Source organism: Schistocerca americana, chromosome 3, assembly GCF_021461395.2.
Source record: "Schistocerca americana isolate TAMUIC-IGC-003095 chromosome 3, iqSchAmer2.1, whole genome shotgun sequence".
Taxonomy (NCBI): Eukaryota; Metazoa; Arthropoda; class Insecta; order Orthoptera; family Acrididae; genus Schistocerca; species Schistocerca americana.
In genome coordinates, this window is record NC_060121.1 from 380,225,368 (window position 1) to 380,242,658 (window position 17,291).

Sequence of the window (17,291 nt, forward strand, 5' to 3'; positions counted from 1 at the left end):
TCCTGATGTAAGACACTGAAAGAATTCTAACAGTGGAGCAGTAGTTTAGAACAACCCTGTTCATCAATCTGCTTGTGCTAGCTAACTTATGCTCACGTCACAGAAGTGAGCCATTGGCCAGCTCACAGCATGTGTTGGTGAGGAGGGATCTCAACAAGGTAGTTCCACATGAGAAACTTGTCAATGTCTGTTCTACAGCTGCTAATGTTAGTTCCATGTACCTGTACACTCTGTGGTGGCTAATTAATAATGTTGCATTAATGAGAAATGACAATGAAATGATAGTTACATTTCTTTTAATTGATGAAACAAAGAAAATGGGGCCACTAATTATGAAACTTGCTCTTTTTTTATGACTGTTGCAACTTTATGATGAATGTAGTTTCTGAATGAAGTTTAAATTGACATAAATTTGTATTTTGTAACTATTTTATTCCCACTTCAACCTTGAAAACACTGGATGTCAATGAACACTACTTATTTTTTGGGCCATTTTACAAGCACTGCTCAGTGTAGATTAAAAAATTGACATAATTGTAGCTACAAACTTGTAAAGTCGTGGAAATCAATGTTGAGGAACATTTTTGTGCAAGTGTGTGAGACTTATTTTGTTTGAAACTTCCCATGTAACTGCCTGTCACGCTAAACATCAGGGCTGTAGTTGTAGCTGTGCACTGTGCACTGTCATGTTATAAACTGTTGTTGATGTGTCTGACCTTAGCTTTGAAGTTCCTAACCTGGCCATTGTGCTACTTTTCATTGATTTAATATGAGCTGCATTCCACTTTAAGCATGACACTGTAAGCATATGCCCTTGCATCTAAGGCTATGGCAAACCCATCATGTCAGCATTCCTCTGAAAATAGCACTTTCACTGCCCTATGCAATGACATCTAACTGCCCCATTTTATTATGAAATCTCATTTCCCAATAGCGAGTGAGCTTGAGTGCCATGCTCTCCTAGCCGCCTCCTGAACCAGGACTGGTTTGAAATTTAGTTCAGTAACTCTGCTTATAGTTTACTTAACATTTTTTTACAGGATTCTCCCAACAGATTGTCATCCAGTATCCTTCCCTAGCACTTATTCCACATGTTCATTGTGCTAATTTATTTTGTCATAATACTTGTGCAAACAATATGACATTCATCATATGCTGCTGCTGCTGCTGCTACTACTACTACTACTACTACTACTACTACTACTACTGGGTTGTTACTCATGTTCTTTGCACAGTTTTGCATTTATTCACATGTAAGGAAAGCTGCTGATCAGTATTCACATTTATGGAAAGCTGCTTTATCAGTTCGCCAAACGTAAATAGTGACAAAATCACTCTGCATTTCTAGACAATCGCCCAAGTGGTGACACTTTCCAACAGATAATAGTATCTTCACAGAAAAATCTGAGAATCCTGCAGACTTCACCTGATAAGCCATTCGTGGATATTGAGACCATTAGGTATCTTATTATGCTTCTTTTGTGGTTAATCAGATGTTATTTCCATTTTTGTTAACAATTTGCTATGTAGCATAAGGAACTGGTCTCTGTGAGCCAAAAAATTCTTTGAGGCAATCTTACATATGAGGAGCTGCATCAAATGATCATATCTCGGTTGACAGATTGATAATTTAGGAAGACAGAATCTACCTGTTTACCAGCGTATGGTATATAGGAAAAGGGAATTCTGCTTCATATGAATGGTGTTTTCAGAATATCTGCTGGTTCTTTGAGAGGAAGTTCATTTCCTTGCAGAAACGCATCATGTTTGAGTTTAAAACATCCTCTGGGGTCGAGCAGTAAAAGATATTATAGACACTGGTGTTTCAGTCTCATGAATCGCTTGACTTAATTTTCATAGAATCTGGAGTGATATATTCTCTTTTCCAAACATATGGGAATTTGTTCCATAAGTATGTCTCCGTACGTATGCTCAAACAAAGATGCTTATTCTATAGTGTATTGGTGTAAGACATAATATACAGGTTGACAATTATTGAATTACATGAAAAAATACGTAAATTAGTCGCAAACTACACTGTGCACACTTTATTCAACATGTAAACTTTGCTACAGATGTTCGGATTTAGGTTATGACATGTTCGATATGGCTGCTATCATTGCCGATGATGTGGCACAGAGTGCAGACCAATAGTGAAATTTTGCATGACCCACTGAAGTGTCGAAACGTCAATGCTATCGATGTACACCTGAATGGCTGTTTTCAGCTCAACCCCACAAAAATGAGTCGCACGCCTTCAGCTCCGAAGAATATAGCGGCCAGTTGAGGCCCAAGCCAGAGCCAGAATGCACTCCCCATAGTGCTCCTCCAGGATATCAAACATTCTCCAGCTTTGATAGGGTCAAACTCTGTCTTGCATGAACAACATGTTGTTGAAATCATGGTCACTTTGGGTAATGGGGATGAAATCATCTTCCAAAACCTTCATGTACCATCAGTAGTCACTGTGCCATCAAGGAATATCACACTGATTATTCCGTGACTGGACACTGCACATCACACAGTCGCCCGTTGAGGGTGAAGAGACTTCTCAATCACGAAATGCGGATTATCAGTCCCCCAAATGCACCGATTTTGCTTATTGACAAATGCATCCAAATGGAAGTGGACTTTGTTGCTAGACCAAACCATAATGCGCATACTAATTCCCATCATGCTACATGGCCAACTGTGCAGTTTGAATGTCTTAACATGAACCGTTCAGAAGTTATGACGATTTTATTTCATATAGTCCAATAATTGTCACCCTATAAATTTTACTCGGGGCATGATGCTAGGTTTACTTAGAGTGGTTTAAATACTAGGAGAGCTTATTTAAATGGACTCATTTTTGTGTTTTTGCAGTGGTCAGGTGGTAGTAAAGTATTTTTAAATGCAGTTTAATATTTCAGATTTGTTTTTGTTTACTGTTTAGAACCAGCTGATTCATGGCCTTGGCAATAATCGAATATCATTGGAGTTTTCTGTGAGGAGTAACACATGTGCTGGCACCAGATTGTTCTATAATTTCCATAGTCATTCTTAACAGTTCAGACGCACTAGAACCATGCACTGTACATGAACAGGATTATGTTGGACAATCACAGTTAAGTAGTACGCTGTGCTAGGAACCTACATTGGTATTTTGTGAATGAATGCCTATGGAAATGAGTTCTGAACTGAGAGGTGATTCAAAGATTCAGTTAAGTTATTCCTTTGCTGTTTCTGTATTCCTGAGCTTTGTCATGTTGTATTTATACGATCCCAATTGTTTGTTTCTTTGTTGTTTTTTTTTTTTTAATTTTGACGGTCATCTCTTCACTCAATGATTCAGTCTTTCTGTCCTAGTTGAGTGAGTCACATTGACCCCCTGTGAGCATTTGGTAATTGTTGTAATTTATACTGTAGTATGGCATTCAACTGTGGCATGTGTAAGTCATGTTGTTTCTTCCATTTCCCTGGATGACGGTTTAGAACCATATCCAGTAGGAATCAATTTATGAACTTCAGTACAATCAAGTTGTCATGCATTTCTTGGAATTGTATCTATTAGTTGTGGCTTAAGGTTGAACAGTTCTTTCTCTTCCGTAATCTTGTATTTGTGTCTCATTGTCATCATCATGGACTTTCAACATCACTTACCCCTGACTTCTAGGTCCAGAATACAGGTATTAAGCTACCTTCTCTCTCTCTCTCTTTTTCCTGTGAATTTTAAATTTGCTCTCTTTTGTGGCTGTAAGCAACTTGTACAAGGATAAGCCACCTATTTAATAATATGTATTTCTCATTCTAGGTCATTACCACCTGCATTTCGAAAGGAAGTGTTAGTGCGCTGTTTTGTGGATACATCAAAACAGCATGAGAGCCAGCCGTTACTGGCAGAGATACCAGAGAAAGACAATTTAAGTGATTATTTACTTCCTGTGTTAGGGCAGACATTGCCACGTGTCATACCAAACATTATTCTTAACAAACGTGAGGTATGTAAATAAGAACATCTATTTTGTGTTTCCTCAGGGTATAATATCATAGATAACATCTTTTTCAGTATTTGTAATTTTCAGTTGATTTTTTTAAACAAAACTAGCTAGCTATTTACTTGTTTGGTGACTTTTTGCTAAGGTGTGGAATGAGTCAGTTTGACAATTGAATCGGTCAGAGCTGAAAGGCCTCAAGTCAATTTTCACAATTTTTCAGGAGAAGGAAAAGACTGTATAGATGTATCTAAGCCAAATAAATATTGATTTAACTTCTATTATCTATAAAATAATTTATTAGAATGTAATTTTTGTTAGTGAAAATACAATTTGAATGTTTCATCCACATTTATTTTTGTTTTTAAAAAATGGACTTAATGCTTTTCACCCTGCAGTTACTAGTAAATTCACAACCTGTGTTGATTAATAAATTTAATATGGTATATTAATCATGTGTTTATTGAATACATATTAATGGACAACAGTAATATTAATTACAAAATGTATTATTACTATGACTGAATATAATTTAAATTCATGAAGAAACACACACATATAACTATTAGGCACAGAAAGATTCACTCAGTGTTCCGATAATTGTCCACTTTAGAATGTTCTCATAAAATTCCATTGCATCGTGAGGGACATATTTCACTAACTTTCCAATGTCCTGTATCTTTTTGAAGTTTATGGGAACTTTTGTTCTTGTATACCTTTTCAGATGGCATGGTAAGATAAGGCAGCAACCATGACTTTCCCAGAAAGAGTCTGTATATAACAGGAGAGCTGATGTAAACAGACGCTTCAACCTCTCCAATCTTGTTGTTGCAGTACTTGAATTGCTTGAATTTTAAGAGAGAAAATGCCTGCCTCTTATGCCTTCGAAATCTTCAATTTCCCTTGATATAGCCGTCCTAATAAAACAGGAAGGCCATCATTTATCAAAATCAGTGATTTCAGTGCACTCTGCAACATGAACTTCCACATTTTTTCTGCTGTTTGATATTAATTCAACATATTCTTTTGCAATATAAACTCTTTCCCAATTTTTTATTCTATTCTTGAATACCCCAAAATATCTATCACATGGTAGGTATGAATGACCATGTTCAGGAAACATGTGGGTGATTGACTCAAATCTACCAACTGTAGTCAGTCCTATACATTCTCACCATTGTGTGATTTTGGTTTTGTCCAGTACATCCATCTGAGAACGGGTTGAGATGCTTGATTGTGTCTGGAACTTAGTTTTTAATGTAGTGGTATAGAAAAGTGCACCCCTCATTCGCACCTTTTCTTCTATCACCCTCATGATAAAGATAGACCACGTTGCTGTCATCTTTTAAATTGAGGATATTTAACACATTTACTCATAGTTGCCGCATATAAAATACTTCTTGCACAGGAATTTCTGGTAAGGGCAAATTCTGCATATAGTCAAAGGCAGCAATGGCACCTATTTCTTCATTTTGAAAACACTGAGACTTGGCTTCTTTCACGGATGTGTAAAACTTTCGATTCCTTCGAAGATGATTCTGCAAATCTCCCTTGGCTGCAAGTTTTGAAGCTTCACAGAGATGGGGACTTTTTAATTTCACTTTAAGCTCCTCACAAAGAGAACAAACATCCATCTGTGGTCTGCAGAACTCATAATTATACTTTTCATGAAAATACTGCCTGTAGAAGTCATATTTCACAGCTGCACCTGGATATGCGGTACAATACATTTGATACATTGTTTTCACACACAGTCACTGCTTCACTGCAAGGACCATTTGGATACTCCCTTCCAGCACTAATTTCTCTGAACCATGCAGGTGGGAATTCTCTCTCCAGCATTTCCTGTGCTCTCACAGTACCCCTGGCATAAACCTCTGCTAACATGTTCCTCACTGCCTCACCTTATCTTTTCTCTCTCTCCCTCTCCACCCCCCCCCCCCTCCTCCTACCCCCCCCCCCCCCAACCTTTCCCTTCTTCTTCATCTCCACTTTCCTCTCCTCCACCTCTTCCCCTTTCTATCTCTGATAATGCTCTACCCTCTGAACACCTTTTGTCTTGTCGTGCAACCACTGATTCATCTGTTGAAAGCTCTGCCTCATACTGCCCTGTGTCCCACTCCTTTCCTCTTGTGTCCTTCTGTACCCCTTCCCCACCTCCACCTGACAGGCAACAACTATCAATAATTGAGCAAGAGCTCGAAAGCTTATGTAAATACTGTTTTCTAATGCAGGTATCTCTGCACCACATATCATGTAGCTTCAGATGAGAGGTTGCCTTTCATTTATTCTATGTGTTATTCCATCCAGAAATTTTCATTGTTGTTAAAAGTTAATTCAGAAGTTTGGAAGATTCCGAAGTAACCAATTTGATTTTAGTCAAACAGTGGAAAACCCAGGATGGAAAGTAACAATATTATGAGAAGGAAAGTTGTTACCCACCCTAAAGCAGAGATGCTGAGTCGCAGATAGGCACAACAAAAAGACTCTCACAATTAAAGCTTTCGGCCAAGGCCTTCATCAACAATAGACTCACAAATGCGCACACTGCAAGACATGATGTACTAGAAACATTTATTTGTAAACGATTATGCTTATTACATATGATGATAGAAATTTTAGCCCATAATGTGTTAGTGTGGAACTGAATAAAAATATTTTTCTCATTTACTTACAGGAAATAATACCTCTTATAGTCATGACAATTCAGCTTCATCCAGAGGCAGACAGTAGAGATAAGTTGTTAAATCTGTTGTTCAACCTGAAGAAGAAACCTAATGAAGAAGAGAGGTTAACAATTATTGCAGGTCAGTAAATTTTCAGTAACTCTTACATCAGCTACAAAAATAATGAAAGATAAGTGCATGCCTGATTTTGTTCATTAGTTTTTCAACCTCTTCTTACATGTTCTGACTTGCTTCCTTTTAATACAACTATTCAGTTTGTATTCTTCAATATTACTATCATCACAGTTTTGTAGTTCATTCTGTTTCTCGCCTTAAAGGCTGATAAACTCTGGAAAACATTTTCCATTATTCCTATAGGAATCAATCGCATTTGAATCATTTGTATATTTTTTGTAGAGACAAAAATCAGCACTTTGTTGAAAATAAATGTTAATTGTTTCCAACATTGTTCTTGTGGGCTATTGGAGATACACATAACAAGCAGTTATTTGGATGGCTTCCATATTATAAAGAACTTTGTGACATGGATTTGCATTCTTTTATTTCTGATGTAGTATACATTTTTTAGATTGTGTGTGACAAATTAAAATTGTGCAGTGGCTTGGGAAATTTGTCTGTCACGGGTAGTGCTTTTCCAGCTGAGCTACTCAAGCACACATTGTGAAAGTAATTGAAGCTTCCATTTCTCACTGGATCCTCTCCACTCCTTCCAAACTTTGTACACATTTTCCTGAAATGCTGCAATGCTAGCACCTCTGGTTGTCACTTACAGCTACCATGCATAACCATACCATCAATGATAACATGATCCAACTGAAAGGGGATATACAGCAGGCCTTCGCATCCATCTAACAGATGTCTTTTTCTTATCTCCCTGGTCATTAAATGAAATGTATGTTGGTGGAGGTAGAATTGTTCTGCAGTCAGCTTTAAATGCCAGTTCTCTAAATGTTCTCAATAGTGTTGCTCGAAAAGAATGTCACCTTCTCTCCAGGGATTCCCACTTGAGTTTTTGAATCGTCTCTGCAACACTTGCATGTTGTTCGAACTGGTAACAAATCTGGCATTCCATTTCTGAATTGCTTCAATATCTTACTTTAACACTTACCATGCTGTTGCTGTAATATTAGGTTGGGTGCAGAAAAGAAGAAAATGCAGCTGCCGTAATGTTTGTGCAGTATTCAATGTTATTTTGAATTTCACACATAATTTTACTGTTCCTACTAAAAACTGTATGTTCTTTAAAGCTTTTAGTCAATCATTTAAGTGCTAGACCACAGGAACTAAGGAGGTTTGGTTGTGGTTTGTCTGTTACATTTTCTATGGTGTTCTTTCATTTGTTTACCTTTGTTTTTGGCACGAGTATTATTGATGTTAACTTGTTTATCTTCTTTTTAATTGCTGTGGCATGTGATAAAGATGCAAGACTTCAAAAAATGATTTATTCATTCTATAAGCTTCATCATTTCCTGAAAAAGATTTATCTTCCACATACATGAATGTTGCCCCACATGAAATTGAAACCATGTCATTTCAAAAAGAACTTTTAGTTTTTTGTATATTTCATACTAAGCTCGGTCTATAGCGATTGAAAGTTTAATGAAACTATTGGAAATCAGCCAGAGCACAGGGAGTGGCATGCAGCTAGCGCTTAGCATGGTAAGAGTTAATTTCACGTGTTTTGGATACCAAATACTCAAGCACTACTCAAGAATAGGTCGCTCTAGTGTCCTATATGCGGTCTCCTTTACAGATGAACCACACTTTCCCAAAATTCGTCCAGTAACTTCACCTCAACTATTCATCTTCCCTACAGCAATCCTGATGTTCCTGTTCCATCTCATATTGCTTTGCAACATTATGCCCAGATATTTAAATGACATGGTTGTGTCAAGCAGGACACTACTAATGCTGTTTCCAAACATTACAGACATGTTTTTTCTACTTATGAGAATTAAATTACATTTTTGTACATTTAGAGCATGCTGCCATTCATCATGCCACCTATTAATTTGTCTAAGTCATCTTGTATCCTTCTATGGTCACTCAACTTCCACACCTTCCCATTCACCACAGCTTCATCAGCAAACAGCAGTAGACTGCTGCCCACCCTGTCGACCAGATTGTTTATTTATATAGAAAATAATAGTGTTCTATGTTTATTTATATAGAAAATAATAGTGTTCTATCACACTTCCCTGGGACATTCCTGCTGATATTGTTGTGTCTTATGAACTTTTGTTGTCGAGTACACCATACTGGTTTCTATTATTTATGAAATCTTTGAGACATTCACATATCAGGCAACCTATTTCATATGCTCATACCTTTGTTAAGTCTACAGTGGAGCACAGTGTCAAATGTGCAGTACCTGCTGTCTGTGTCCATCATTAAACTTTTATGATGGGAACTGAAGCCAGCAAGGTTCCTACTGTAGTTTAGTCACTTCCCACTGCTAATTGATTTAATGGTCAGTCTCTCTCTCTCTCTCTCTCTCTCTCTCTCTCTCTCTAGACATTTAGTTGATTAGAGTGATTGATACCTTCATTGACTGATTTATTAAGTAACTGATTCATTCATGCATATGTTCATGCATATTTAAACTTCAACCTTGAATAAGTTTATAGGGGAAGTTTGAAATTAGATCTGAAAATCATCTATAAAAAGACAAAAATAATCTACAATGAAGGATAGAAGGGAAGACTAAAAATAAACACTGAGGTCATAGAACTAGTTGACAAATTTTCATATTTAGGACAGTTGAAGACAACAGCAGGGTAGATGGGAAAGAAAATAAACAGAAGATTGGAAATGATCTGAAAAGAGTTTGATAAACTAAATATTGTTTTCAAAACTTAGCTCCAGAGTCATCTGTAAAGCAATAATAAAGCAATAATACTATGAAGAGACTAGATTGCTACTCACCATAAACATGGCATGTTCAGTTGCAGACAGGCACTATGAAAAGACTGTCACATGCTGAGCTTTTGGCTAAAGCCTTCATCAGAAAAGAAAGGAAAAGACACTCATTCACACAAACAAGCGTATCTCTCACACACATCATCACTATCTTTGGCCACTATGGCTAGACTGCAACTATCGCATTGAATGAAAACAGCACCACAGAGTGTGGTAGGGCAGGGGTAGGGATAGCATGATATGGATGTCGGGAAAGAAGAGTGCTGTCTGCTGGAGCATGCAGGGATTAGAAGGTGGCAGGACAAGGATGCAAGGCACAGTGTTGGTCAGTAGCAGGGGAGGGGGGTCAGAAAAGGAGAGGAACAGAGAACAAGAAAAGACTTTTGGGTGTGTTGGCAGAGAATAGTGCACAATGAGGGTGATATAATCAAAAGTTGTGCAATGATTTTCATATTCATGTGACCACCAACCAGCTGTCCACCAGGGTAAATGGCCACTGCTGAACTGTGGCCTATAGCAAAGTGACCACCCTGTTGTACGACATTCAGTTGAACATAACATGCTTGATTTCAGTGCCTGCTTCACAACTTGGGCCATCTGCATCTCCCCATCCGCCACCGATTTCTGAACTGCAGAGAAGGAAGTTATCCTTACAACGTATTCTCTGCTCCTGAAATTATCCTGATGTCAACTTACAATAACCTATTGTCCCCACACTCTTCACCCAACAGTTTCCAACCCCTCTGTCCTATCACCTCCCCCTAATTCACATCCCCTCACCCTCATGTACGCCACACTCTGCCGATGCATCCACTGGCCTTTTCTCCCTCTCTGCTCCATTTATTTTTCATGTCCCGTTCCCACCTTCCCCTCTCCACCACAGCGTCCCAATGTTGCACACAGCAGCCTTGTCCTAGTGCCTTCTAGTTCCTGTGTGCTCCACCAGACATCCCCCCACCTGTACCTTTGTACCTTGCTGTTACTTCCCTTTCCCTGCCACACTCTGTATTGCTACTGTCATTCAATTTGACTGTTACAGTCTGGCTGGAGGGCCTTGAGACTGTGGTCATGCTTGCATTAGGTGTGCCTACTTGTGTGAACGTGTGTGTGTGTGTGTGTGTGTGTGTGTGTGTGTGTGTGTGTGTGTGTGTGTTTTCCTTTCTTTTCTGAAGATGGCTTTGGCAGGAAGCTCAGTGTGTAACAATCTTTTCATTGTGCTGTTCTCCAACTCAATCTGTCATCTTTAAGTTGAGTAGCAACCTATCCTTTTGATAATATTGCTGATTTTTGTGCTTGAAGTTTACAATAAGTTTGTTTTACAGGTTTTGACTTATGATAGTGAGGCTATTTATGCAAGAATTGGAACTTTGCACCTTAGAGTTACTAGTAGTGGCAGGAAAACAAATTGCTGGATCAGGGAACAGACTGTATTGGAATATGAAATAGCAATGGGCGGGTAATGTAGCCAAATGAAAGAATGGATGGTACATGCACCAATATTGTTCTTTGCTGGATTCCCCAAGATAAGAAAAGACATGACAATATGGTGTTACGTGGATAGACGAAATTAGACAAAATGCAGCAACATCATGAAATTGTTTTGCTGAAGATCCTAATGCATTGAAAAATATTGAGAATGCCTTTATCCAGCAGTGGATGTCAAGTGACTAACGATGAATATTTGTCAGATGCTGTAGACCATTCCAGATTCCCACACTTTGTGAGCATTGACACACTGTGGTGACTAAATTCTAGCCTAATAAGCAGGCAATCATACATGTCATTTTTTCAGTATTATACAGTGTAACATGTTCACTTTGTGGGTAAGTGAAAAAGTACAAGGCATGTTTTTTTTTAGTAAGTACCATTTTGAAATAAAAATATGACAAGTAGTCTTTCCATAGCAATTTTATTTTTACATGAAAGCCAGTACTTTAATGTACTCTTCTGCTTAATTTCCACCAATATTAAGGCACTAACATATTGCACAACTAGCTTTCATATACCTCCTCCAGTTGAGGACCCTGCTGACTGAAACATGCACTGTGGTTGGTTTTTTTAGTGCTAAGTGTGTGAAAGTGGTTGAAATTCATCATCAGGTCAGTGAACTGTATGGAGAAAGCATTATGAGTGATGAGATGGTGCAGCAATGGGTGAGAGCTTTCAAAGATCGCTGTATGAGATTCACAATGAGGAGCAAAGTGAGAGGCCTCCAGTCATTACTGATGATTTAGTGCAGAAAGTTGAAAAATGTGAAAGAGACCAGTTGCTTTATGAGATTTAGACATGTGATGAGTTTCCTCAATTGTCAAGAAGTGAGCTTTATTTGAAACTATATTACAATGGGTGTCTAATCAGGCAGCAGATTTCTACAATGGTGGTATTTAAAATTTTGTTGTATGGTACGATAAATGAGTCAATATGTGTGGGAATTACACAGAAAAGTATGTTAAAGTACAGGCCTTCTTGTAAAAATAAGTTTGCTAAGGCAAATGTATCTGCTTTATTTTTATTTCAGAATTGTATTTACTTATAAAACGTGCCTTGTGCAAATGAAATGGCCTAACATTTCATTACTTTGTGGTGTTCGTTTGTCAAAGTTTGTGCCTTTCACACTCGGCATGCTTTGATGTTTGTGTATTTGGGTAATACTGAGATACCCTGTGATTCAAATTGCATGTTAAATTGTAGGGCCACCTATCACTGGCTCCATGCGCAAGTTATAACAAAGTAAGTACTCCAGCTTGAATGGCTAAAACAGAATAAAAGTTATTTTAAAATCGGAGATGTCTGCTCTAGCATCCATGGAAGTCATTTATCTGTAAAACTGTGCATTTGTGTAAAGTCATTGTTTGGAGGTTAACGAATCCGCAGGCTACAGAAGTAGCATTACTTATTCATATTTTCTTAAATAGAAGTATCCTTGTTGTCATAGGTTATTCACTGACTCATTATTGAGTGCAAATATGGTGTTATAATGAAGTGATTAAAACATATTGGAGTGTAACAGTTCATTGCAAAGATGTTGACAGTGTGATCTCTGTGGCCTTTAATGTCTGTCTGCCACAGTACAGATACACTGAAAACAATACAGATGTCTGCAAGTTGCCTTTGTCAAGTGGATGTACTGTGCCACTCTACTGTGTTGTAATTCCTTCATTTAAGCTTCACATTTGCACTCTGATGACAGATAAGGGAATAATGTACAACAACACAGCAACTTCTATTTTGGGAAATATGACAACATAAGTGCTGTGTGTGTTAGTGTATATTGTTTCAAGCAAATGTTTAGCTTTTTGCCAAATAAAATCCAGTTATAACTCTTGCAAATCTGCCGGTTATAATTGTCTGTTACACAGTATTATTGTTTGAGTAATTTCTGCTTCTTTTGTTCTTAGATTTATTAACCTTCAGAGTTTGATTATAAACAAATAGAGTGTTTTATCTACAAATGACCTTGTCGGGTGGTAGAACAGATACATCTCAGCATTTTAAAGTAATCAAACTGGTATACTTCTTTTGCCAGGTCAGCACCAAACACTTAAATAAATTGTCACCTGAACACTCCTTTTATATAAAATGTTGCTTACTGAATATTCAATCACAAAATTAATCAGGGTCCAGTTAGTCTGTGCCCTGAATCTGTGTGCCTTCTTCCTCCAACTTGGCTCAGACTTTACCTCCTTTACAGACTACAGATACAGCTGCTGAAAATTAACTTCTGATTCTCATTCACTCCACCACATAAATAAGAAGTGAGATTCAATTCACTTAACAGATCTGATATTAAACTTGATAATTAACAGTTGCAACACATTTATTATGTTTGGCATTTTGGGTTCGTAGATTTCATGATGCTCTTTCTTCCATACCACCCACTCCATGGAACTCCTATCTCCATCTCAGCAGGTAAAGTCATCTGACTCTTTAGCTGTAAGTTCTTTATTTATAGGCACGACTGTTTTTGCAGCATTTTAGCTACATTTTATGTGTCATCTATACAAACTGATAGACAAAAACTCACATGAGGCAAGAAAAAATAACTAAAATGAAAAGGTATATAAGATGAACACACAAAATCAAGTCATGTTCTGATAGGCAATTTTTCTCTAAGTGGTGGACGTTAAACATAAAATAGTATAAAGTAACATACATGCTCTATAAAATAATGTAAATGCTCATGTGATATGCTCCTACAATGCCTAAACGGTACAAAAGCAATTTTTTTGTACCCACGTTCAGTGACTGCAAAATTAATTCCTGTAAACTGATGTGACAAATATCTTACATACCACTCATTGTGTATGTTAATACGTGGTGATTTATTCCAGGCATGGTGGCAATAGCACAGTGCTCAGGGCCAGCCCTTGTGGAGACAGAAGTGCTTCCTCAGTGTTGGGAGCAGCTGAGCCACAAACACATTGAAAGGCGGCTTTTGGTTGTAGAATCTTGTAGTGCACTGGCACCGTATGTTTCTGTAAGTTTTCATTATTACATGATGATACAGTAAACAGCTTTCTTTGATTTTAAGCACTGTTTTCAGATAGGACAACTATTCAGTGCCCAAATAGTTGGCACCTTCTATATGTCTCCTACTTTTACTTCTTCCTACTTGCCCCTTTTGCTGAAATTTTTAATCTTATCAACTCCTTCATAGATATTCGCATACCTTTCTGCACCATAACAATACTTGGGAAAGGAACTCTGCATGCTTATCAACTAACAAGTGTCTCCTGATTTTGTGCATGCAGTCACCATCAGCAGAAATCTTGGAGCTGACATAATTGAACCTAGAAACTGTCTCCATTGTTTCTCCTCCTATATTCCATGAAGTAATAGGTCAAGTTGCCATAAGTTTCATTTTTTCAATTTTCAGCCTTAGACCAGTCTGTGTACTTTCTTCTTTCAGCACCTGTTGGAAGATATTTAACTCTTTTCACTTTCTACCATCAGTGTGGTATCGTCTGCATATCTAAGGTTATTTATACTTACCCCAGATATTTTAATTCTGTTTTCTTTATCATCTAACCTGATGTTCCTCATTATGTGCTCAGTGTACGGGTTGAATAAATGAGGTGACATAAAGCACCCTTGCGATGCTCCTTTCTGTATCTTTGACCTATTTAGTTGTTCCATGTATGGTTCTCACAGTGACTTCTTGTTCAGAGTATAAATTCTGTTTGAGGTAAATGAGGTGATCTGGTACTCGCATGTTCTTGAGTAGTTCCCCTAATTACTTGTGACCAACATAGACAAAGGTTTTAGCATAATCAATAAAGCAGATCTACATATCTTTTAGGAATTCTCTTGCCTTCTCCATAATCTGTCAGATGTTGGCACTTTGATCTCTGGTCCCTCTTCCTGTATGTAATCCAGCTTGTTCTTCTGACCATTCTCAGTCTGTATACTGGCAAAGTCTATTTTGTAAGATTTAAAGCATGGCTTTGCTAGCATGTGTGATAAATGTGTGTATTCAGTGATTTGAACAGCGTTTAGAAATTCCCTTCTTCAGAATGAGGCTGAACACTGAGATTTTCCAGTCTTTTGGCCACCGTTGGATTCTCTATGCTTTCTGACTTATTGAATGCAACACTTTTATTGCATTCTTTACAAAGATTCTGAACAATTCTGCTGGAATTCCATCATGTCCATTAGCCTTGTTTCCAGCAATACTTTCAGGGGCCCATTTGACTCCACTCTGCAAAATATCTGGCTTTGGTTCTAAATTCACATTAACTTCATAATCATCAGTATGCAGTTCTATCTTATGGGCAACTTCTACATATTCTGTCCATATTTTTTTAATGTCCTCTGCTGCCACTCTTTTATAATTCCAGGTTTCACCTGGAATTTTTCTTTTATGCCTTTAATTTTCTTGTAAGGATCTCTCATCTTTCCATCATACTGCTCTCTTCAGCTTCTTTGCACCATTCATTTTTAAGACTATATTCTTGTCTCTCTTAGCTAATTTCCAAAACCCTGCATTTCAGTGTTGCTGATCAATCTCATTTGATTTTTGCTTTACATAATTCTTCTGAAATTTTCAATGCATCGATTGGTAACCATCTAGTATTCTTGCTGTCCTATTTCTTGGGAATGTTTTTTTTTGCCGACTCCTTGAATGTAATGAATTAAATCTATTCTTGACTTCTACTGTATAATCAGAAGGTACAACCTTAAGTAGTATCTGTGAGATGTAATACCTTTGGCTACTTTCCTCATTTTCAGCCAGAATTTTGCAATTAACAGCTCATTATCTGATTTGCAATTAGCAATTATTGAGTAGCCACCTCTGATTACAAAGTTTATAATCATTTTGGTTGTGGTATTGGGTGTGAGGCAAAGTCCAGGTGTATAGGCATTGTTTGGTTAGCTGTTAACAGTGTATTAGTAATAAGCAGCAAATTGTCCTGGCAGAATTCTAGAAGTCTCTATCCTGCTTCATTTTTTGTGCCAAGACCAAATTTTCCCATACATCTTCTACAGCTTAATTTCTACTGTAGCATTACAGTCTCCAACTATGAAGAAGACCACCTTTTTTGGTATTGGCAGCAGTAATACTTGCAAATCTCCATAAATATGATTAGTGATGTCCTCATTAGCATTGGTGGTTGGCTCGTAAACTTGAATCTCTGTGATATTAAGGAGTTGACTTTGAAATCTGATGGACATCATTCTATCATTTTTATAATTGCACCCCATTGTTGCTTTTCATACACAGTTACTAATAATGAAGCACATTCCATTACTTCTATTGCTCTCTTGTCAAGAATAGTATATCGTGCAGCCATTAGAAGCAAATTCTTACGCCAGTCCACCTTATTCATGTATTCCCAATATGTCGATGCCAGCTGTCACCATTTCTTTTTTGACTACATCCAGTATTCCCTGTTACATATACCTTACATTCCATGTTCCTGAACAGTACTCCTTACAGACTCTTACTTTTCATGATGCTTCCTCTCAACCTAGTTCCCCTCCCCCCCCCCCCCCCCCCTTTCCCCCTTGGAGATCCAAACAGGGAACTTGTAACTCTGGAACATTTTGTGTTGAGTAAAGCTGGGGGTTTTCTTGAGATAATTTCAATAATGGTTTCCCATTGCCTTCCACTAACCTCCAAGTCTTGTCTGCTCACTGACTCAGTTTCCTGTTGTGGTTGCTTACCTAACCTTCCACCGAGTTACTTAGATAAACAGGGGTACCATGTGAAGGTAGGAAGTTGAAGAATTGAGGTGACAGAGGCTAAGAGAACCCTCTTCATGAGTTTTTGTAATCGCATATCATTTCCATTTTTTGCCAGAGTCTCAAGGTGTTTGCAGAGACTGCCACAGCTCATTTCCTGGGCCCTGTGGTTACTTACATTAGCCATATGTAACTAATTTCACATAGAGTTTTTTTAAAAAAAGTAGGACACAAGGTTGTGTTTATGAACTTGCGCATGTAATAGATGTGTTCTACTCTCAGTTGAAAATGAGGAAGATTTGAAATTGCAATGGTGATAAACAAATATTTTTGTCAGCCATAACTGGCAATTACCTTGCTTAACAATGAATATAAATAAATAAAAACTGTTATGAGAAGGAAAGTTGCTACTCACCATATAGCTGAGACGCTGAGTTGCAGTTTCAGTTGCTGGAGACTGCAGTCGTGTGTGTGAGAGTTGCATTTGTGTGTTTTGTGTGAGAGTTGCGTTTGTTTTGTGTGTGAGTTG

The 17,291-nt window shown here is 37.7% G+C and overlaps 1 protein-coding gene across 2 annotated transcripts in view; it reads left to right on the forward strand.

Moving 5' to 3' along the window:
- The window catches only part of LOC124606086 (RAB11-binding protein RELCH homolog), a 134,266-nt gene that overhangs the window by 27,336 nt on the left and 89,639 nt on the right, over window positions 1-17,291 (forward strand). For both annotated transcript variants that reach the window (XM_047138051.1, XM_047138052.1), the window contains exons 6-8: window positions 3,794-3,980; window positions 6,652-6,781; window positions 13,912-14,057. In XM_047138051.1, coding sequence (XP_046994007.1) covers window positions 3,794-3,980; window positions 6,652-6,781; window positions 13,912-14,057 — 463 coding nt within the window. The remainder of the gene's footprint in view (window positions 1-3,793; window positions 3,981-6,651; window positions 6,782-13,911; window positions 14,058-17,291) is intronic.